At 47.8% G+C, this 25,039-nt stretch overlaps 1 protein-coding gene across 1 annotated transcript; it reads right to left on the bottom strand.

The window, feature by feature from the left end:
- Positions 1–8,193: 8,193 nt before the first annotated feature.
- LOC149430001 (rho-related GTP-binding protein RhoG-like) lies at positions 8,194–22,411 on the bottom strand. Its single transcript, XM_089666267.1, has 2 exons — positions 21,488–22,411; positions 8,194–10,260 (listed from the first exon to the last, which is right to left on the bottom strand). The coding sequence occupies exons 1-2, from the start codon at positions 21,640–21,642 to the stop codon at positions 9,663–9,665; spliced, it is 753 nt and encodes a 250-aa protein (XP_089522393.1). The 5' UTR covers positions 21,643–22,411; the 3' UTR covers positions 8,194–9,662.
- Between the last annotated feature and the right edge of the window lie 2,628 nt (positions 22,412–25,039).

Here is a 25,039-nt window from a genome sequence, read left to right as displayed (position 1 = left end):
TAATTATGGGTCTGCCTGGGGGATTTATAGGGCCCTTATGTATTTTCGGACGTATGTACATGATTGGTAGTCTAGGGGCTACCGGACAAAGGAATGCCTTTTCTTTTTTGTTCATCACATTCTTTTGGTATCCTGCTGCGATGATAGCTTTAAGTGATGTTTTATATTCTTGGAGGGGATCCTTCGGTAATAATCGGTACGTTTCAGTGTCTCCTAAAATGTTCTAAACCTCCTGGACATACTTATCCATCACCACAACACCCCCACCCTTGTCCGCAGGGCGAATGACAAGATCTTTCTCATTCAAAAGAGAATCAATGGCCTTATTAAGATATTCATGGCTACGATTTTTCTTGATATTGATATTATCAACTTCTTTCAGGACTGTGTCTCTGAATACATTAATATAACCATGTGATTGAGTGGGAGGATTGAATAGAGAAGCATTTTTCAAATTGTGACATACAAGATTGGGTTCTCCTGGCCTCCTGGGAAGGGTATGGATGGAAGGATGTCATGGATGGAAGGATGTCATGGATGGAAGGATGTCATGGATAGAAGGATGGCATGGATGGAAGGATGTCATGGATGGAAGGATGTCATGGATAGAAGGATGTCATGGATGGAAGGATGTCATGGATGGAAAGATGTCATGGATGGAAGGATGTCATGGATGGAAGGATGTCATGGATGGCATGGATGGAAGGATGTCATGGATAGAAGGATGTCATGGATGGCATGGATGGAAGGATGTCATGGATGGAAGGATGTCATGGATAGAAGGATGTCATGGATGGAAGGAAGGATGTCATGGATGGAAGGATGTCATGGATGGAAGGATGTCATGGATGGAAGGATGTCATGGATGGCATGGATGGAAGGATGTCATGGATGGAAGGATGTCATGGATAGAAGGATGTCATGGATGGAAGGAAGGATGTCATGGATGGAAGGATGTCATGGATGGAAGGATGTCATGGATGGAAGGATGTCATGGATGGAAGGATGTCATGGATGGAAGGATGTCATGGATAGAAGGATGTCATGGATGGAAGGAAGGATGTCATGGATGGAAGGATGTCATGGATGGAAGGATGTCATGGATGGAAGGATGTCATGGATGGCATGGATGGAAGGATGTCATGGATGGAAGGATGTCATGGATGGAAGGATGTCATGGATAGAAGGATGTCATGGATGGAAGGATGTCATGGATGGAAGGATGTCATGGATGGAAGGATGTCATGGATGGAAGGATGTCATAGATGGAAGGATGTCATGGATAGAAGGATGGCATGGATGGAAGGATGTCATGGATGGAAGGATGTCATGGATGGAAGGATGTCATGGATGGAAGGATGTCATGGATAGAAGGATGTCATGGATGGAAGGATGTCATGGATGGAAGAATGGCATGGATAGAAGGATGTCATGGATGGAAGGATGTCATGGATGGAAGGATGTCATGGATGGAAGGATGGCATGGATAGAAGGATGTCATGGACGGAAGGATAGATTTGAGGGATTGGGGAACTCTGTACTGTCAGTAGTTTGTTTCCTGATAGGAGAGGTGGTGGGTGTGGCATACAAGATTGGGTTCTCCTGGCCTCCTGGGAAGGGTATGGATGGAAGGATGGCATGGATGGAAGGATAGATTGGATGGAAGGATAGATTGGAGGGATTGGGGAACTCTGTACTGTCAGTAGTTTGTTTCCTGATAGGAGAGGTGGTGGGTGTGGCATACAAGATTGGGTTCTCCTGGCCTCCTGGGAAGGGTATGGATGGAAGGATGTCATGGATGGAAGGATGTCATGGATGGAAGGATGGCATGGATGGAAGGATAGACTGGATGGAAGGATAGATTTGAGGGATTGGGGAACTCTGTACTGTCAGTAGTTTGTTTCCTGATAGGAGAGGTGGTGAGAGAGGAGATGGGTGTGGCATACAAGATTGGGTTCTCCTGGCCTCCTGGGAAGGGTATGGATGGAAGGATGTCATGGATGGAAGGAGAGATTGGAGGGATTGGGGAACTCTGTACTGTCAGTAGTTTGTTTCCTGATAGGAGAGGTGGTGAGAGAGGCGATGGGTGTGGCATACAAGATTGGGTTCTCCTGGCCTCCTGGGAAGGGTATGGATGGAAGGATGGCATGGATGGAAGGATGTCATGGATGGAAGGATAGATTGGAGGGATTGGGGAACTCTGTACTGTCAGTAGTTTGTTTCCTGATAGGAGAGGTGGTGAGAGAGGCGGTTGGTGTGGCATACAAGATTGGGTTCTCCTGGCCTCCTGGGAAGGATATCTGGAGGTCCTCGGCCCACCGTTGTCTATCAGTCAGAGATTGGTCGGAGCCTTCCTCCATAAACATGATATAATAGTGATATGGAGCTGAAAGTCGTAAGATGGGAGTAGAACTGAACAGACACAAAACGAAGATCATCAGCACAGAAACTGAGGACGGTTGTGAGGTTGACGCATTGGAGTCCCCTGATGTCTCTCGTAAACAAGGAAACAACCAACATCTGGGGGGGGTTGGTAAGTTGTCCGTCACATCCTCCATGTTTCCCTCTCTCGTTGGGCACCAAGGCGGGCCACATGGGAAGTTCCCACTCAGGGTTTGTTTGGATTACGCCAGGCATTGAACAGGGTCACTGACCTTTACACGGGGCAAGGTGTGCTCACTATTGCCCAGGGACCGGCAAGAGCCGCGGTCAAGTAAAAAGTCAAACATTAAGACTGTCTCCCAACATGTGTGCCGTACCTGCAACACGGAGTTCCTTCTTAAACTTCTTTGCCCCATGTCCTACACACTTGTACTGATGTATGTGATGCATTCGGAGGGACAGGCTGAGCCTCTGCCCTCTCCTCCAGTCAGCGTACCTCTGTTACCTCACTCCCAGTAATAGACCCACCAAGCACACAGTAGGTACCTCATACGTGCTGAAGGTAACTCTTCCCGTTCCATACCAGGAGACCAGATATCTCCATAACACTAGTCTACTCCCGGGACTGATGAGGACGGACAGCTGGGGAAGGAGTCCAAGCACTGACCCCCTCGCTCCCAGAGATCCTGTCACCTATCAGGTACCACACCAATGACTAGTTGCTGTTTCTCCTTGTACTCATGAACCTTTGCTGTAGCGATGATACACATTCCCCATATGGTGGTTAAGGACCCAAGTTCTTTAATCTCATGCCAGGACCTCACATGCACCCCTCTACCTGTCTTCAGACCGGGCTCTGAGCAGCTGAGTCAACGTTTTCCGGAAACTTTGCACCGTGTGTAACATTCCGTTCATAACTACACCTGACTGTGGCTGCCCCGGGTTACCTGCACAGGAGAAATCTCTTAGAGGGAGGTCCATGCTTGCTCAAGCAGAGAGGTCCATGTTCCTGGGTTCTTCCAGCAAATCAGTGATCCAGAGAGGACCATAGGTCCCAGCAAGTCTTCGAGTTCGCCATCCATTTCCCTAAGTGCTCTCCCAGGATCCGGACCTCTTCCCTTTTATAGAACACGGGAGGGAGTCTGGACCCCAGCAGGAGCCCATGCACACACCGGGAAATGCAGTAAAACATTAACTCCTCCCCTCTGACTTGGGCAGCCGAGTGCTAACCACCTGCCTACAAACATGGATGAAATCCTCTGCAGAGTAGCACTTGGTAGCCACTAGAGATGAGCGAATTTCTCAAAAATTCGATTCGGCTGATTCGGCGAATTCCAGTGTGAAATTCGATTCGATGCGAATTTCTTCGCTACGAAGATGACTTATAAAAAGGGTTTCTAGGCTTCAGAGAGCCTTTAAATTAGTGCAGAACACTGTACCTTTAATTTAAATGCCCTTGGAGATGAGGAAGGAGAAGGAGAAGGATGAGAAGAAGGAGAAGGAGAAGGATGAGAAGAAGGAGAAGGAGAAGGATGAGAAGAAGGAGAAGGAGAAGGAGAAGGATGAGAAGAAGGAGAAGGAGAAGGATGAGAAGAAGGAGAAGGATGAGAAGAAGGAGAAGGAGAAGGAGAAGAATGAGAAGAAGGAGAAGGAGAAGGATGAGAAGAAGGAGAAGGAGAAGGATGAGAAGAAGGAGAAGGATGAGAAGAAGGAGAAGGATGAGAAGATGGAGAAGGAGAAGGATGAGAAGAAGGAGAAGGATGAGAAGAAGGAGAAGGAGAAGGATGAGAAGAAGGAGAAGGATGAGAAGATGGAGAAGGATGAGAAGAAGGAGAAGGAGAAGGATGAGAAGAAGGAGAAGGAGAAGGATGAGAAGAAGGAGAAGGATGAGAAGAAGGAGAAGGATGAGAAGAAGGAGAAGGAGAAGGAGAAGGAGAAGCAGAAGGAGAAGGATGAGAAGAAGGAAAAGGAGAAGGATGAGAAGATGGAGAAGGAGAAGGATGAGAAGAAGGAGAAGGATGAGAAGAAGGAGAAGGATGAGAAGAAGGAGAAGGATGAGAAGAAGGATGAGAAGAAGGAGAAGGATGAGAAGAAGGAGAAGGATGAGAAGAAGGAGAAGGATGAGAAGAAGGAGAAGGATGAGAAGAAGGATGAGAAGAAGGATGAGAAGAAGGAGAAGGATGAGAAGAAGGACAGTTCTGTGACAGTTTCTGTCTATTTCTGACAGTTCTGGGACATTCACTCCATACAGCGGTTTCAACCGCTGTATGGAGGGAATGTCATAGAACTGTCAGAAATAGACTATTTATGACAGTTCTGGGACATTCCTTCCATACAGCGGTTGAAACATTGTATCTATTTGTTTCCATAAATGGATCCATTTATGGAAACAAATAGATACAATGTTTCAACCGCTGTATGGAAGGACAGTCCCAGAACTGTCATAAATAGTCTATTTCTGACAGTTCTGGGACATTCCCTCCATACAGCGGTTTCCGGCAAAAAGTGTATGTGCAGAGTTCCTCTATTTCTGACAGTTCTCTGACAGCTTCTTCACATGTACAGCGGTTGAAACATCTGTATCCTAAATGGAAACTAATAGATACAATGTTTCAACCGCTAAACATGTGTTCCTTCTGTCAGAGAACTGTCAGAAATAGCGGAGCTCACTGCAGGGACACTTTTACCGGCTGATCGGGAAATGTTCGATTCGCGCACCCGAAGTAGGCAAAATTTCGGATTCGACGCGAATCGAATATTTCCTGAAATTCGACTCGAATTCCGGTTCGCCTGGTTCGATTCGCTCATCTCTAGTAGCCACACAATGAAGACTCTCCACAAAGCAAAGGTAAAAAAAACCAGACTGAAAACCAAGATCAGACTCGTCCACGCACTCATCCTCTCAGTTACGGAGGTGAAAGCCGGACACATCGGAAACAGGACAGAAGAAGATCGACTCGTTTGAGGTTTGGTGCTGGAGAAGGATTTTATGCGTGCCGTGGACTCCCATAGAACTAACAGATCCATTGTGGAAGAGATCAAACCGGCTACGTCACTGGAAGCCCCAAATGATGACGTTACGACTGTCCTATTCTGGTCACACTGGAGAGATAGTTCCATAGTTAGTCTGGCTGCAAAAAGACAAAAGTCCATCCAGGTTCAACCATTAAAGAAAGGTTCTAATCCTACACCCACAGATGGTCCAGAGGAAGGCTGAAAACCCAACAAAGCACGACCACTTGAGAAGGAAATCATGTTTGGGAAGGTTGAAGGAACCAGACAAAGAGGGAGACCGACTACTAGGTGGTGGGACACATTGACTACAGCTGTGGGGATGACACTGGAGGATCTCACCACACTAGCACAAAGCCGACTTCTTCTTGGATCTCCCATTCATCGAGTCGCTAGGACTCAGACTCAGGTTGATGGCACATAACTAATAATACTGATCAGGTGTATGGAGCAAGACCCTTTCCCACACACAGTAATTCAAAGAGAACAACGTCTCGATGAAGGCAACCTGGACCAGAAATGGTGCAACTGTGAAGTTCTCCAGAAACCCAAGGGGAACATATCAGGCTTTACCAATTATTGGATGCAGATAGGCAAGTTCTCAAACTGTCTCACACTAGTTACACCCAGGGGCGGACTGACCATTTGGAAACTCGGGCACTGCCCGAGGGCCCGGGGTCAGTAGGGGGCCCCATGAGATGCCCCTGGTACCTTTTTTCATAGGTTTTTTTGAGTTTGGGCAAGGACACAGGGGCTCCATGATCCCCTATTGCCCGGGGGCCCCATGAGTTGTCAGTCCGCCCCTGGTTACACCCACCAATTTCAGCACCCCAAACCCGGGTCTCCGATTCCCGATTCTTCATGAGAGTCTGAGAGAAATGGGCCAGCAGCAAGAACCGGGAAATGCTGGCCAAATCTTATCTGCCATTCAAAGCCGGTCCTTTACTGTTCGATGAAAATGTGTCACTGCCAAATGTACCGGGAGAAAACCCTACTGCATACAGATTGGGGGAATCGGATTGGGGGGAATCGGATTGGGGGAATCAGATTGGGGGGAATTGGATTAGAGGAATCAGATTGGAGGAATCAGATTGGAGGAATCAGATTGGGGGGAATCAGATTGGGGGAATCAGATTGGGAGGAATCAGATTGGGGGAATCAGATTGGGAGGAATCAGATTGGGGAATTGGGGGAAACAGATTGGGGGAATCAGATTGGGAAGAATCAGACTGGGGAATTGGGGGAATTGGAGGAATCAGATTGGGGGGAAAAGGGTTGGGAGGAATCAGATTGGGGGCAAACGGGTTGGGAGGAATCAGATTGGGGGGAATCAGATTGGGAGGAATACGATTGGGGGGAATCAGATTGGGGAGAATCAGATTTGGGGAATCAGATTTGGGGAATCAGACTGGAGGAACTGGATTGTGGAATTGGGGGAAACAGATTGGGGGGAATCAGATTTGGGGAATCAGATTGGAGGAACTGGATTGGGGAATTGGGGGAAACAGATTGGGGGAGTCGGATTGGGAGGAATCGGATTGGGGGGAATCAGATTGGGGGAATCAGATTGGAGGAATCAGATTGGGAAGAATCAGATTAGGGGGAATCGGATTGGGGGAATCGGATTGGGGGGAATCAGATTGGGGGAATCAGATTGGGGGAATCAGATTGGGGAATTGGGGGAAACAGATTGGGAGAAATCGGCTTGGGGGGAATCGGATTGGGGGGAATCAGATTGGGAATAATCAGATTGGGGGGAATCAGATTGGGGGGAATCGGATTGGGGGGAATCTGATTGGGGGAATTTGATTGAGGTAATCAGATTGGGGGGAATCGTATTGGGGCAATTAGATTGGGGGGAATTAGATTGGGGGAATTGGATTGGGGGAGTAGAATTGGGGGGAATCGGATTGGGGGAATCAGATTGGGGGAATTCGGATTGGGGCAACGAGATTTGGGGGAATCAGATTGGGGGGAATCGGATTGGGGGAATCAGATTGGGGGGATCAAATTGAGGGGAATCGGATTGGGGAAATTGGATTGGGAGAATCAGATTGGGGGGAATCAGATTGGGGGAACCAGATTGTGGGGAATTTGGATTGGGGGGAGGAATCGGATTTGGGGGAACCAGATTGGGGGGAATTGGATTTGGGGGAACCAGATTGGGGGGAATTGGATTGGGGGAATAAAATTGGGGGGAATCGGATTGGGGAATCAGATTGGGGGGGAATTGGATTTGGGGGAACCAGATTGGGGGGAATTGGATTTGGGGAAACAGATTGGGAGGAATCGGATTGGGGGAATCAGATTGGGGGGAATTGGATTTGGGGGAACCAGATTGGGGGGAATTGGATTTGGGGGAGCCAGATTGGGAGGAATTGGATTGGGGGAATCAGATTGGGGGGAATCGGATTGGGGGAATCAGATTTGGGGGAATTGGATTTGGGGGAAGCAGATTGGGGGGAATTGGATTTGGGGGAACCAGATTGGGGGGAATTGGATTGGGGGAATCAGATTGAGGGGACAATGTCTCGGTGAGGGCAACATAGACCAGAAATGGTGCAACTGTAAAGATCTCCAGAAACCCGGGGGGGGGGGGGGGGGGGCATATCAGGCTTTGCTGCATATCAGTGTAGTGCTACCCCTGCGGGAGGCTCTGCTTATGTTGGGTCCTCTGTTCTTACCTTGATCTTGGCAAAGCCCTCAACACCGCCGACATTTCCGGTCTGCATGTCAGTAGGTAGAAATGAATAATTGTCGGTAATCTCTTGGGGTCGCCGTGAAATGAGACTCGACACGTTGTGGCGAAGTAACAAAGTATATTGTCAGAGTATGGTCAGACAAGCAGAGTATAGGAGGAGGACTTCCTCGTAGTGTACGCTATAAGAAGGCTTCGCTTGAGTGCTACCTTACGTTCCAACCAAACCACCATAAACTGCAGATCTACGGAATACAAGAGCGGCATGGGGCCCCGACAGAATGGTACCAAGGCAGGAGAGGACTAAGGAGGAACCTGGACCTTCTGGAATCAGAGGAACATGAAGATGTTATAAATTGTGCTCATAGCAGTAAGTTGTGTACAGTCTTTAGGGTAAGTCTTCTGCCGGCTAAGTTGGGGCCCTTGAAGACGTTGGCATGTTTGTTGAAGGGGGGGGGGTATCCCTGCAAATAATGAGACAATGGACTCCTTGGAGCTCTGGCAGGAGAGTGGCCAGACAAGGGGTAACACTCTGGTGACTTACTATACATTGTACCCGGCAGGACTATCAGTGTTCATTAGCCGGCAGATGTCAAGAAAGGTGAAGGACAATGAAGTTCACCAGGCGATTTGGCACAAGGTCACCAGAATACCTGAATCTGTCGTTTGTACCCGGTCCCTCTTCAGTGTGACCCCCTAAACACCCTGAAATTCGGCACAGCATGTACATTTCTATGTCGGAGCTGTGGCACCCCTCCACCCCTCTCCTGTGTCCTTCAAAACAAAAACCTCTCTATAGGTCACGTGCCGTATAAAAATGGTGGGCACGCAGGCTATGAAACATTAGACGTGATGAGGGGATTCCAAGGGTCCGCAATTCTATGTGATACCAGGAGCTGTATCAGAGGAGAAGCTCTGGAATTGTCTCCTTCAGACCTGACCACGTATGGCATGCTGTACACAGGTAGTGGCCACACAAAGTTTAAATTCTTCCTCATGTGTCCTGACTGTTAGAACCATAGGGAACCCTCAAGCTGCCTTTCCATTGGAGTTACATGATCTGACCAGTTTAGATGCAAAGAGTGCCAAGCAAGAGTTCTTCCAAGTCCTCAAGCTTCACATATGGTGACATGGCTCCTGGTTTCTTCGAGAAGCAAAAAATAAGAAGTAAAAGACGATTAAATACGAAAAAACGAGACACTGTGATAAAAAATGTCTCCTGATCTGAGAAGAATTTGCATAGTTCTGTCCTGTCTTTAAACCTCAACAATCTCAGGTGGTGCCACAGAAAACACGAGACATCTTCTCACATTCCAGGAATGTTCTGAGGTGCCAACAGAGGAGCAGATGGAACCATTGAAGTCATTGCTGGAGGTGTCTGAAATATCAAGCTCTGTCTGGGCTCTCTTTGGTCCAATGAACATTTTACGTAAGGAACACATAGAAGATTCTGTAATGTTGGTCCTTGTGGTCTATGTAGGTTGTGGTTCTTCAGGACAAAGTCACGTGATCTGAGATCAACAGAAGGAGGCCACAGTGACCAGATCATACTCTTGGAGGCTTTTTCTTTTCACAGTAAGAAGCATGGACTCTTCTTTATTACGGGGCTGACAACGGCTCTCACTGACTCTGAGAAAACGTCTTGGATGCCTTCTCGGTTCAGCGCTGAGCACTCCATGTACTTCACTGCGTGGATCTGCTTGGACAAGCTGACGCCTTGTTGGTAGGTGATTGGAAGCTGCTTCTGCTCCTTTAGCTTTTTGATGACATCCGGGTTGCTTCTCAGATCCTTCTTGGTGCCCACCAGGAGGATGGGAACGTTAGGACAATGGTGGCCCACTTCAGGATACCACTTGTGCTTTACGTTCTCGTAAGATGGTGGATTGGCAATGGAGAAGCAGATGATGAAGACATTGGTCTGGGGGTAAGACAATGTCCTTAGTCGGTCATACTCTTCCTGGCCGGCTGTGTCCCACAAGTTTAGGCTCACGGTTTTTCCATCCACAGTCATCTGGGCACTGTAGTTGTCAAACACTGTGGGGATATGTCCATCAGGGAAGGTATTGGTGGTGTAACAGATGAGAAGAGAAGTCTTCCCTACAGCTCCATCCCCGACTACCACACACTTGATGCTCTGCCTGGTTTCCATCGTGTCCAATCTCAGCCACCTGGAAAAGAGACCCAAGTCAGATGTACGAAACGTCAACATCGAACATATCTGTCAAGGACCCGCCTCCCTACAACCAATCCTTCATATAGGCGGGGGCTGGACAACCAGCTGGTCTCCGTATCATGGTCAGGGACACCGACACCAAGATCTCCATGAATTGAATTGTATGGTCGGTGTCCTGTCTGCCCTCGCGGGGTAAATCGCTGTGCAGACTGTTGGCGCCCATCACATCCTGGATGATAGTCACAATGATTCTAATCTTCGCCCCAAAACAGAGTCTCACTCCTCTAGTAGAAGTCAGTCATGTGAATAGAGGAGAACCCCAACTCTTCAAAGAGAGGAGAACCCCAACTCTTCATAGTGAGGAGAACCCCAACTCTTCAAAGAGAGGAGAACCCCAACTCTTCAAAGAGAGGAGAACCCCAACTCTTAATAGTGAGGAGAACCCCAACTCTTCATAGTGAGGAGAACCCCAACTCTTCAAATAGAGGAGAACCCCAACTCTTCAAAGAGAGGAGAACCCCAACTCTTCAAAGAGAGGAGAACCCCAACTCTTAATAGTGAGGAGAACCCCAACTCTTCAAATAGAGGAGAACCCCAACTCTTCAAAGAGAGGAGAACCCCAACTCTTCATAGTGAGGAGAACCCCAACTCTTCAAAGTGAGGAGAACCCCAACTCTTCAAAGAGAGGAGAACCCCAACTCTTCATAGTGAGGAGAACCCCAACTCTTCAAAGAGAGGAGAACCCCAACTCTTCATAGTGAGGAGAACCCCAACTCTTCAAAGTGAGGAGAATCCCAACTCTTCATAGTGAGGAGAACCCCAATTATTCCAAGTGAAGAGAACCCCAACTCTTCAAAGTGAAGAGAACCCCAACTCTTCATAGTGAGGAGAACCCCAACTCTTCAAAGTGAGGAGAACCCCAACTCTTCATAGTGAGGAGAACCCCAACTCTTCAAAAGAGAGGAGAACCCCAACTCTTCATAGTGAGGAGAACCCCAATTATTCCAAGTGAAGAGAACCCCAACTCTTCAAAGTGAAGAGAACCCCAACTCTTCAAAGTGAGGAGAACCCCAACTCTTCATAGTGAGGAGAACCCCAACTCTTCAAAGTGAGGAGAACCCCAACTCTTCATAGTGAGGAGAACCCCAACTCTTCAAAGAGAGGAGAACCCCAACTCTTCATAGTGAGGAGAACCCCAACTCTTCATAGTGAGGAGAACCCCAACTCTTCAAAGAGAGGAGAACCCCAACTCTTCATAGTGAGGAGAACCCCAACTCTTCATAGTGAGGAGAACCCCAACTCTTCATAGTGAGGAGAACCCCAACTCTTCATAGTGAGGAGAACCCCAACTCTTCATAGTGAGGAGAAGATTCCACCACAACGACTTCAGCTTGTAGCTGGGAAATCAGAGTTTGTAGAAGATATTACCGCCCCCCATCCATCAGACCCTGGAACATGCATTCTGATAAAGCCGATGTTCATATAGTAGATGTAGACATCTAAATGGGTTCCTATAAGCCCCCCCCACCTGCAGACCCCCAAAACCACAGCTCAGGGTGGTGGGGATGAGGACCTTGTCCTCACCTACATGGGGACAATGGGCTTGGCTGAGATGGGGGTCACCCTGGCGGGGCCCCTCCCCATGTTGAGGGTGTGTGCTCTGGGATGGTTCAGGGAGGGGGGTGCACGCTCGCCCTCCCCCCTTCTTGGCCAGCCAGGCTACATGCTCAGATTTAGGGTCTGGTATGGATTTCCTGGGGGGCTGCAGACATTGTGCCCCTCATGCTATTTTTTGACACCCCCTTTCCTGTTAGCCCAGAAAATGGGTATTTTTTATCTGACAAATTCGTCTCCCAATTCGTCTGACCGAACCCAGAAGAGCTCGGCTCCTCCCACTCCTGATCCCCAGTTCTAGATTGGAAGACGTTCCAGAATCTGGGAGTGACGAGAATTCCCATCCAGGCAGCCAATCATCATCAGCGGGATCCAGGCCACGCCCCTCAATACAGGACACCGCCTTCTACACACCAGTTGACTGCAATACTACTACCACTGAGTACTACCACCACTGAGTACTACCACCACTGAGTACTACTACCACTGAGTACTACCACCACTGAGTACTACTACCACTGAGTACTACCACCACTGAGTACTACTACCACTGAGTACTACCACCACTGAGTACTACTACCACTGAGTACTACTACCACTGAGTACTACCACCACTGAGTACTACTACCACTGAGTACTACCACCACTGAGTACTACTACCACTGAGTACTACTACCACTGAGTACTACTACCACTGAGTACTACCACCACTGAGTACTACTACCACTGAGTACTACCACCACTGAGTACTACTACCACTGAGTACTACTACCACTGAGTACTACCACCACTGAGTACTACCACCACTGAGTACTACTACTACCACTGAGTACTACTACCACTGAGTACTACCACCACTGAGTACTACTACCACTGAGTACTACCACCACTGAGTACTACTACCACTGAGTACTACCACCACTGAGTACTACTACCACTGAGTACTACTACCACTGAGTACTACTACCACTGAGTACTACCACCACTGAGTACTACTACCACTGAGTACTACCACCACTGAGTACTACTACCACTGAGTACTACTACCACTGAGTACTACCACCACTGAGTACTACCACCACTGAGTACTACTACTACCACTGAGTACTACTACCACTGAGTACTACTACCACTGAGTACTACTACCACTGAGTACCACCACCACTGAGTACTACCACCACTGAGTACTACCACCACTGAGTACTACTACCACCACTGAGTACTACCACCACTGAGTACTACTACCACTGAGTACTACCACCACTGAGTACTACTACCACCACTGAGTACTACCACCACTGAGTACTACCACCACTGAGTACTACTACCACTGAGTACTACCACCACTGAGTACTACTACCACTGAGTACTACCACCACTGAGTACTACTACCACCACTGAGTACTACCACCACTGAGTACTACTACCACTGAGTACTACCACCACTGAGTACTACCACCACTGAGTACTACTACCACTGAGTACTACTACCACCACTGAGTACTACTACCACCACTGAGTACTACCACCACTGAGTACTACCACCACTGAGTACTACTACCACTGAGTACTACCACCACTGAGTACTACTACCACTGAGTACTACCACCACTGAGTACTACTACCACTGAGTACTACCACCACTGAGTACTACTACCACCACTGAGTACTACCACCACTGAGTACTACTACCACTGAGTACTACCACCACTGAGTACTACCACCACTGAGTACTACTACCACTGAGTACTACTACCACCACTGAGTACTACCACCACTGAGTACTACCACCACTGAGTACTACTACCACTGAGTACTACTACCACTGAGTACTACCACCACTGAGTACTACTACCACTGAGTACTACTACCACTGAGTACTACCACCACTGAGTACTACCACCACTGAGTACTACTACCACCACTGAGTACTACTACCACTGAGTACTACCACCACTGAGTACTACTACCACCACTGAGTACTACCACCACTGAGTACTACTACCACTGAGTACTACCACCACTACTACTACCACTGAGTACTACTACCACTGAGTACTACTACCACTGAGTACTACCACCACTACTACTACCACTGAGTACTACCACCACTGAGTACTACTACCACTGAGTACTACTACCACCACTGAGTACTACCACCACTGAGTACTACTACCACTGAGTACTACCACCACTGAGTACTACTACCACTGAGTACTACTACCACTGAGTACTACCACCACTGAGTACTACTACCACTGAGTACTACCACCACTGAGTACTACCACCACTGAGTACTACTACCACCACTGAGTACTACTACCACTGAGTACTACTACCACCACTGAGTACTACTACCACTGAGTACTACCACCACTGAGTACTACTACCACTGAGTACTACTACCACCACTGAGTACTACTACCACTGAGTACTACTACCACTGAGTACTACCACCACTGAGTACTACCACCACTGAGTACTACTACCACTGAGTACTACCACCACTGAGTACTACTACCACCACTGAGTACTACCACCACTGAGTACTACTACCACTGAGTACTACTACCACCACTGAGTACTACTACCACTGAGTACTACTACCACTGAGTACTACTACCACCACTGAGTACTACTACCACTGAGTACTACTACCACTGAGTACTACCACCACTGAGTACTACCACCACTGAGTACTACTACCACCACTGAGTACTACCACCACTGAGTACTACTACCACTGAGTACTACTACCACCACTGAGTACTACTACCACTGAGTACTACTACCACTGAGTACTACCACCACTGAGTACTACTACCACTGAGTACTACTACCACTGAGTACTACTACCACTGAGTACTACCACCACTACTACTACCACTGAGTACTACCACCACTGAGTACTACTACCACTGAGTACTACCACCACTGAGTACTACTACCACTGAGTACTACCACCACTGAGTACTACCACCACTGAGTACTACTACCACCACTGAGTACTACTACCACTGAGTACTACTACCACCACTGAGTACTACTACCACTGAGTACTACTACCACTGAGTACTACTACCACTGAGTACTACCACCACTACTACTACCACTGAGTACTACCACCACTGAGTACTACTACCACTGAGTACTACTACCACCACTGACTACTACCACCACTGAGTACTACTACCACTGAGTACTACCACCACTGAGTACTACTACCACTGAGTACTACTACCACTGAGTACTACCACCACTGAGTACTACTACCACTGAGTACTACCACCACTGAGTACTACCACCACTGAGTACTACTACCACCACTGAGTACTACTACCACTGAGTACTACTACCACCACTGAGTACTACTACCACTGAGTACTACCACCACTGAGTACTACTACCACTGAGTACTACTACCACCACTGAGTACTACTACCACTGAGTACTACTACCACTGAATACTACCACCACTGAGTACTACCACCACTGAGTACTACTACCACCACTGAGTACTACCACCACTGAGTACTACTACCACTGAGTACTACTACCACCACTGAGTACTACCACCACTGAGTACTACTACCACTGAGTACTACTACCACTGAGTACTACCACCACTGAGTACTACTACCACTGAGTACTACTACCACTGAGTACTACTACCACTGAGTACTACCACCACTACTACTACCACTGAGTACTACCACCACTGAGTACTACTACCACTGAGTACTACTACCACCACTGAGTACTACCACCACTGAGTACTACTACCACTGAGTACTACTACCACTGAGTACTACTACCACTACTACTACCACTGAGTACTACCACCACTGAGTACTACTACCACTGAGTACTACTACCACCACTGAGTACTACTACCACCACTGAGTACTACTACCACTGAGTACTACTACCACTGAGTACTACTACCACCACTGAGTACTACCACCACTGAGTACTACCACCACTGAGTACTACTACCACTGAGTACTACTACCACCACTGAGTACTACTACCACTGAGTACTACTACCACTGAGTACTACTACCACCACTGAGTACTACTACCACTGAGTACTACTACCACCACTGAGTACTACTACCACTGAGTACTACTACCACCACTGAGTACTACTACCACTGAGTACTACTACCACTGAGTACTACTACCACCACTGAGTACTACCACCACTGAGTACTACCACCACTGAGTACTACTACCACTGAGTACTACCACCACTGAGTACTACTACCACTGAGTACTACTACCACCACTGAGTACTACTACCACTGAGTACTACTACCACTGAGTACTACTACCACCACTGAGTACTACCACCACTGAGTACTACTACCACTGAGTACTAATACTACTGAGTACTACCACCACTGAGTACTACCACCACTGAGTACTACCACCACTGAGTACTGATACCACTGAGTACTACCACCACTGAGTACTACCTCCACTGAGTACTACTACCACTGAGTACTACTACCACTGAGTACTACCACCACTGAGTACTACTACCACTGAGTACTACCACCACTGAGTACTACTACCACTGAGTACTACCACCACTGAGTACTACCACCACTGAGTACTACCACCACTGAGTACTACTACCACTGAGTACTACCACCACTGAGTACTACCACCACTGAGTACTACTACCACTGAGTACTACCACCACTGAGTACTACCACCACTGAGTACTACTACCACTGAGTACTACTACCACCACTGAGTACTAATACCACTGAATACTACTACCACTGAGTACTACTACCACCACTGAGTACTACTACCACTGAGTACTACCACCACTGAGTACTACCACCACTGAGTACTACTACCACCACTGAGTACTAATACCACTGAGTACTACTACCACTGAGTACTACTACCACCACTGAGTACTAATACCACTGAATACTACTACCACTGAGTACTACTACCACCACTGAGTACTACTACCACTGAGTACTACCACCACTGAGTACTACTACCACTGAGTACTACCACCACTGAGTACTACTACCACTGAGTACTACCACCACTGAGTACTACTACCACTGAGTACTACTACCACCACCACCACTGAGTACTACCACCACTGAGTACTACTACCACTGAGTACTACTACCACTGAGTACTACCACCACTGAGTACTACCACCACTGAGTACTACTACCACTGAGTACTACCACCACTGAGTACTACTACCACTGAGTACTACCACCACTGAGTACTACTACCACCACTGAGTACTACTACCACTGAGTACTACTACCACCACCACCACTGAGTACTACCACCACTGAGTACTACTACCACTGAGTACTACTACCACTGAGTACTACCACCACTGAGTACTACCACCACTGAGTACTACCACCTCTGAGTACTACCACCACTGAGTACTACTACCACCACTGAGTACTACCACCACTACTGAGTACTACTACCACTGAGTACTACTACCACTGAGTACTACCACCACTGAGTACTACTACCACTGAGTACTACTACCACCACTGAGTACTACCACCACTGAGTACTACTACCACCACTGAGTACTACCACCACTGAGTACTACTACCACTGAGTACTACTACCACTGAGTACTACTACCACCACTGAGTACTACTACCACTGAGTACTACCACCACTGAGTACTACTACCACTGAGTACTAATACTACTGAGTACTACCACCACTGAGTACTACCACCACTGAGTACTACCACCACTGAGTACTGATACCACTGAGTACTACCACCACTGAGTACTACCTCCACTGAGTACTACTACCACTGAGTACTACTACCACTGAGTACTACCACCACTGAGTACTACTACCACTGAGTACTACCACCACTGAGTACTACTACCACTGAGTACTACCACCACTGAGTACTACCACCACTGAGTACTACCACCACTGAGTACTACTACCACTGAGTACTACCACCACTGAGTACTACCACCACTGAGAAAAACTACCACTGAGTACTACCACCACTGAGTACTACCACCACTGAGTACTACTACCACTGAGTACTACTACCACCACTGAGTACTAATACCACTGAATACTACTACCACTGAGTACTACTACCACCACTGAGTACTACTACCACTGAGTACTACCACCACTGAGTACTACCACCACTGAGTACTACTACCACCACTGAGTACTAATACCACTGAGTACTACCACCACTGAGTACTAATACCACTGAATACTACCACCACTGAGTACTACTACCACTGAGTACTACCACCACTGAGTACTACCACCACTGAGTACTACCACCACTGAGTACTACTACCACTGAGTACTACCACCACTGAGTACTACTACCACTGAGTACTACCACCACTGAGTACTACTACCACTGAGTACTACTACCACCACCACCACTGAGTACTACCACCACTGAGTACTACTACCACTGAGTACAACTACCACTGAGTACTACCACCACTGAGTACTACCACCACTGAGTACTACTACCACTGAGTACTACCACCACTGAGTACTACTACCACTGAGTACTACCACCACTGAGTACTACTACCACCACTGAGTACTACTACCACTGAGTACTACCACCACTGAGTATTACTACCACTGAGTACTACTACCACTGAGTACTACTACCACTGAGTACTACTACCACCACTGAGTACTACCACCACTGAGTACTACTACCACTGAGTACTACTACCACTGAGTACTACTACCACCACTGAGTACTACCACCACTGAGTACTACTACCACTGAGTACTACTACCACCACCACTGAGTACTAATACCACTGAATACTACCACTGAGTACTACTACCACCACTGAGTACTACTACTACTGAGTACTACTACCACTGAGTACTACCACCACTGAGTACTACTACCACTGAGTACTACTACTACTGAGTACTACTACCACTGAGTACTACCACCACTGAGTACTACTACTACTGAGTACTACTACCACTGAGTACTACCACCACTGAGTACTACCACCACTGAGTACTACTACCACCACTGAGTACTAATACCACTGAATACTACTACCACTGAGTACTACTACCACCACTGAGTACTACTACTACTGAGTACTACTACCACTGAGTACTACCACCACTGAGTACTACTACCACCACTGAGTACTAATACCACTGAATACTACTACCACTGAGTACTACTACCACCACTGAGTACTACTACCACTGAGTACTGCTACCACTGAGTACTACCACCACTGAGTACTACCACCACTGAGTACTACCACCATCACTGATTACTACTACCACTGAGTACTACTACCACTGAGTACTGCTACCACCACTGAGTACTACTACAACCACTGAGTACCACCACCACTGAGTACTACTACAACCACTGAGTACTACCACCACTGAGTACTACTACCACTGAGTACCACCACCACTGAGTACTACCACCACTGAGTACTTCTACCACCACTGAGTACTACCACCACTGAGTACTACTACCACTGAGTACTACTACCACTGAGTACTACCACCACTGAGTACTACCACCACTGAGTACTACCACCTCTGAGTACTACCACCACTGAGTACTACTACCACCACTGAGTACTACCACCACTACTGAGTACTACCACCACCACCACTGAGTACTACTACCACTGAGTACTACTACCACTGAGTACTACCACCACTGAGTACTACTACCACTGAGTACTACCACCACTGAGTACTACCACCACTGAGTACTACTATCACCACTATGTACTACCACCACTGAGTACTACTACCACCACCACTGAGTATTACTACCACCACTGAGTACTACCACCACTGAGTACTACTACCACCACTGAGTACTACTACTACTGAGTACTACTACCACTGAGTACTACCACCACTGAGCACTACTACCACTGAGTACTACTACCACTGAGTACTACCACCACTGAGTACTACTACCACTGAGTACTACCACCACTGAGTACTACTACCACTGAGTACTACTACCACTGAGTACTACCACCACTGAGTACTACTACCACTGAGTACTACCACCACTGAGTACTACTACCACCACTGAGTATTACTACCACCACTGAGTACTACCACCACTGAGTATTACTACCACCACTGAGTACTACCACCACTGAGTTCTACTACCACCACTGAGTACTACTACCACTGAGTACTACCACCACTGAGTACTACTACCACTGAGTACTACCACCACTGAGTACTACTACCACTGAGTACTACCACCACTGAGTACTACCACCACTGAGTACTACCACCACTGAGTACTACTACCACCACTGAGTACTACTACCACCACTGAGTATTACTACCACCACTGAGTACTACCACCACTGAGTACTACCACCACTGAGTACTACTACCACTGAGTACTACCACCACTGAGTACTACCACCACTGAGTACTACTACCACCACTGAGTACTACCACCACTGAGTACTACTACCACCACTGAGTATTACTACCACCAATGAGTACTACCACCACTGAGTACTACTACCACTGAGTACTACCACCACTGAGTACTACCACCACTGAGTACTACTACCACCACTGAGTACTACCACCACTGAGTACTACTACCACCACTGAGTATTACTACCACCACTGAGTACTACCACCACTGAGTATTACTACCATCAATGAGTACTACCACCACTGAGTATTACTACCACCACTGAGTACTACTACCACTGAGTACTACCACCACTGAGTACTACTACCACCACTGAGTACTACCACCACTGAGTACTACCACCACTGAGTATTACTACCACCACTGAGTACTACGACCACTGAGTACTACTACCACCACTGAGTATTACTACCACCACTGAGTATTACTACCACCACTGAGTACTACCACCACTGAGTACTACTACCACTGAGTACTACTACCACCACTGAGTATTACTACCACCACTGAGTACTACGACCACTGAGTACTACCACCACTGAGTACTACTACCACCACTGAGTACTACTACCACTGAGTACTACTACCACCACTGAGTATTACTACCACCACTGAGTACTACCACCACTGAGTACTACTACCACTGAGTACTACTACCACCACTGAGTACTACCACCACTACTGAGTACTACTACCACTGAGTACTACTACCACTGAGTACTACCACCACTGAGTACTACCACCACTGAGTACTACTACCACTGAGTACTACTACCACTGAGTACTACCACCACTGAGTATTACTACCACCACTGAGTACTACTACCACCACTGAGTACTACTACCACCACTGAGTACTACTACCAGTGACTCTGACCCTGCAGGCAATGCCGCGGTTGCACTTTCCTCCCCTCGGGACAGATTGTTATAGGAAGGAAGATATAGACGGTTGGCACAAGGAAGTCCCCCCAAATCCTCGATGGGGGGGTGGGACTTGGTCTGAACCCACAGAGTAAGGGGGGGGGATGGGTATATGTACAGCAGATCTTTATATCAGGACTGAAGGGTTGCCAGGAAATCTGGTCAGTAGTGCAGCTATGAGTATTCCAGTAAACCCACTGACCTCAGAATCCTTCTCCTGTCCTTGGAGATCCTATCACCTTTAGGCCGTTGATCTGAGCCAACCAATGAGACTGCGATATTGAGGGTCCCGGCTGAGGCCACCACAGGAGGAGACAAGGCTGAGCTGGACTCACCAATGTGATCATCGAGGAGCATTTACGGGAGATCTCCTCTGTGGGGTTATGATGCAAGAGGAAGGAGGCGGAGCCACGTGTGATGACATCATCCGTACATTGTGAAATCACATCTGCCCAAACCTCACAGAGGCATGACCAGGAAGTATGAAGAAATGTCCCTCATCTTCTCCACAGCAGATGGATGGAAGGATGGAAGGATGGACCAGGAAGTATGAAGAAATGTCCCCTCATCTTCTCCACAGCAGATGGATGGAAGGATGGAAGGATGAACCAGGAAGTATGAAGAAATGTCCCCTCATCTTCTCCACAGCAGATGGATGGAAGGATGGACCAGGAAGTATGAAGAAATGTCCCTCATCTTCTCCACAGCAGATGGATGGAAGGATGGAAGGATGGACCAGGAAGTATGAAGAAATGTCCCTCATCTTCTCCACAGCAGATGGATGGAAGGATGGACCAGGAAGTATGAAGAAATGTCCCTCATCTTCTCCACAGCAGATGGATGGAAGGATGGACCAGGAAGTATGAAGAAATGTCCCTCATCTTCTCCACAGCAGATGGATGGAAGGATGGAGGGATGGACCAGGAAGTATGAAGAAATGTCCCCTCATCTTCTCCACAGCAGATGGATGGAAGGATGGAGCAGGAAGTATGAAGAAATGTCCCTCATCTTCTCCACAGCAGATGGATGGAAGGATGGACCAGGAAGTATGAAGAAATGTCCCTCATCTTCTCCACAGCAGATGGATGGAAGGATGGACCAGGAAGTATGAAGAAATGTCCCCTCATCTTCTCCACAGCAGATGGATGGAAGGATGGAGGGATGGACCAGGAAGTATGAAGAAATGTCCCTCATCTTCTCCACAGCAGATGGATGGAAGGATGGAAGGATGGACCAGGAAGTATGATGAAATGTCCCCTCATCTTCTCCACAGCAGATGGATGGAAGGATGGACCAGGAAGTATGAAGAAATGTCCCTCATCTTCTCCACAGCAGATGGATGGAAGGATGGAGGGATGGACCAGGAAGTATGATGAAATGTCCCCTCATCTTCTCCACAGCAGATGGATGGAAGGATGGACCAGGAAGTATGAAGAAATGTCCCTCATCTTCTCCACAGCAGATGGATGGAAGGATGGAGCAGGAAGTATGAAGAAATGTCCCTCATCTTCTCCACAGCAGATGGATGGAAGGATGGACCAGGAAGTATGAAGAAATGTCCCTCATCTTCTCCACAGCAGATGGATGGAAGGATGGAGCAGGAAGTATGAAGAAATGTCCCTCATCTTCTCTACAGCAGATGGATGGAAGGATGGAGGGATGGACCAGGAAGTATGAAGAAATGTCCCTCATCTTCTCCACAGCAGATGGATGGAAGGATGGAGGGATGGTGGATGGATGATGGATGGATGGATGGAGGGATGATGGATGGATGATGGATGGATGGATGGATGATGGAGGGATGATGGATGGAAGATGGATGATGGAGGGATGATGGATGGATGGAAGGATGATGGATGGAGGGATGATGGATGGAAGGATGATGGATGGAGGAATGATGGATGGAGGGATGATGGATGGATGGATGATGGATGAAAGATGATGGATGGATGATGGATGGAGGGATGATGGATGGATGGAGGGATGATGGATGGAGGGATGATGGATGGATGGAGGGATGATGGATGGAGGGATGATGGATGAAAGATGATGGAGGGATGGATGATGATTGGATGATGGATGGATGGATGGATGGATGGATGATGGATGGATGGATGGAGGATGGTTGGATGATGGATGGATGATGGATGGATGGAGGATGGTTGGATGGATGATGGATGGATGGATGGAGGATGGTTGGATGGATGATGGATGGATGATGGTTGGATGGATGGATGATGAAGGGATGGAGGGATGATGGATAATGGATGGATGGAGGAATGATGGATGGATGATGGTTGGATGGATGATGGATGGAGGGATGATGGATGGATGAAGGATGATGGATGGAGGGATGATGGATGGAGGGATGGTTGGATGGATGATGGATGGATGGATGGTTGGATGGATGATGGATGGATGATGGATGGATGATAGATGGATGGATGATGGTTGGATGGATGATGGATGGATGGATGATGGATGGAGGGATGATGGATGGATGGATGATGGATGGAGGGATGATGGATGGATGGATGAATGGATGATGGATGGAGGGATGATGGATGGAGGAATGATGGATTGATGGATGGAGGGATGATGGATGGATGGAGGGATGATGGATGGATGATGGATGGATGATAGATGGATGGATGATGGTTGGATGGATGATGGATGGAGGGATGATGGATGGATGGATGATGGATGGAGGGATGATGGATGGATGGATGAATGGATGATGGATGGAGGGATGATGGATGGATGGAGGGATGATGGATGGATGGAGGATGATGGATGGATGAATGATGGAGGGATGATGGATGGATGGATGATGGAGGGATGATGGATGGATGATGGATGGATGGATGATGGATGGATGAAGGATGATGGAGGAATGAATGATGGAGGGATGATGGATGGATGGATGGATGATGGAGGGATGATGGATGGATGGATGGATGATGGTTGGTTGGATGGATGATGGATGGATGGAGGATGATGGATGGATGAATGATGGAGGGATGATGGATGGATGGATGATGGAGGGATGATGGATGGATGATGGATGGATGGATGGATGATGGATGGATGAAGGATGATGGAGGGATGAATGATGGAGGGATGATGGATGATGGATGGATGGATGATGGAGGGATGATGGATGGATGATGGATGATGGAGGGATGATGGATGGCTGATGGATCGATGGATGATGGAGGGATGGCTGATGGATGGATGGATGATGGAGGGATGATGGATGGATGATGGATGGATAGGATGATGGAGGGATGATGGATGATGGATGGAGGGATGATGGAGGGATGATGGATGGATGGATGGATGGATGATGGAGGGATGATGGATGGATGGATGGATGATGGAGGGATGATGGATGGATGGCTGATGGAGGGATGATGGAGGGATGATGGATGGATGGATGATGGATTGATGATGGATGGATGGATGGATGATGGATGGAGGGATGATGGATGGAGGGATGATGGAGGGATGATGGATGGAGGGATGATGGATGGATGGAAAATGGATGGAGGGATGATGGATGGATGGAGGGATGATGGATGGAGGGATGATGGATGGATGGATGATGGAGGGATAATGGATGGAGGGATGATGGAGGGATGATGGATGGATGGAGGGATGATGAATGAAAGAGGATGGATGGATGATGGAGGGATGATGGTTGGGTGGATGGATGATGGATGGAGGGATGATGGATGAAAGAGGATGGAGGGAT

This window comes from Staurois parvus, unplaced genomic scaffold (genome assembly GCF_062004578.1).
Source record: "Staurois parvus isolate SC_StPar_1 unplaced genomic scaffold, SC_StPar_1.0 ptg002646l, whole genome shotgun sequence".
NCBI lineage: Eukaryota > Metazoa > Chordata > Amphibia > Anura > Ranidae > Staurois > Staurois parvus.
This window is presented reverse-complemented; position numbering and strand designations above follow the sequence as displayed.

What these genes read in the sequence shown, in the direction of transcription:
- LOC149430001 (XM_089666267.1), bottom strand. Translation starts at nt 21,642, where the DNA reads ATGCTCCTCGATGATCACATTGGTGAGTCCAGCTCAGCCTTGTCTCCT. An exon ending in GACAGGAGAAGGATTCTGAG is followed by an intron (nt 10,261 to 21,487) that starts GTCAGTGGGTTT and finishes TCTCTTTTCCAG; the next exon opens with GTGGCTGAGATTGGACACGA.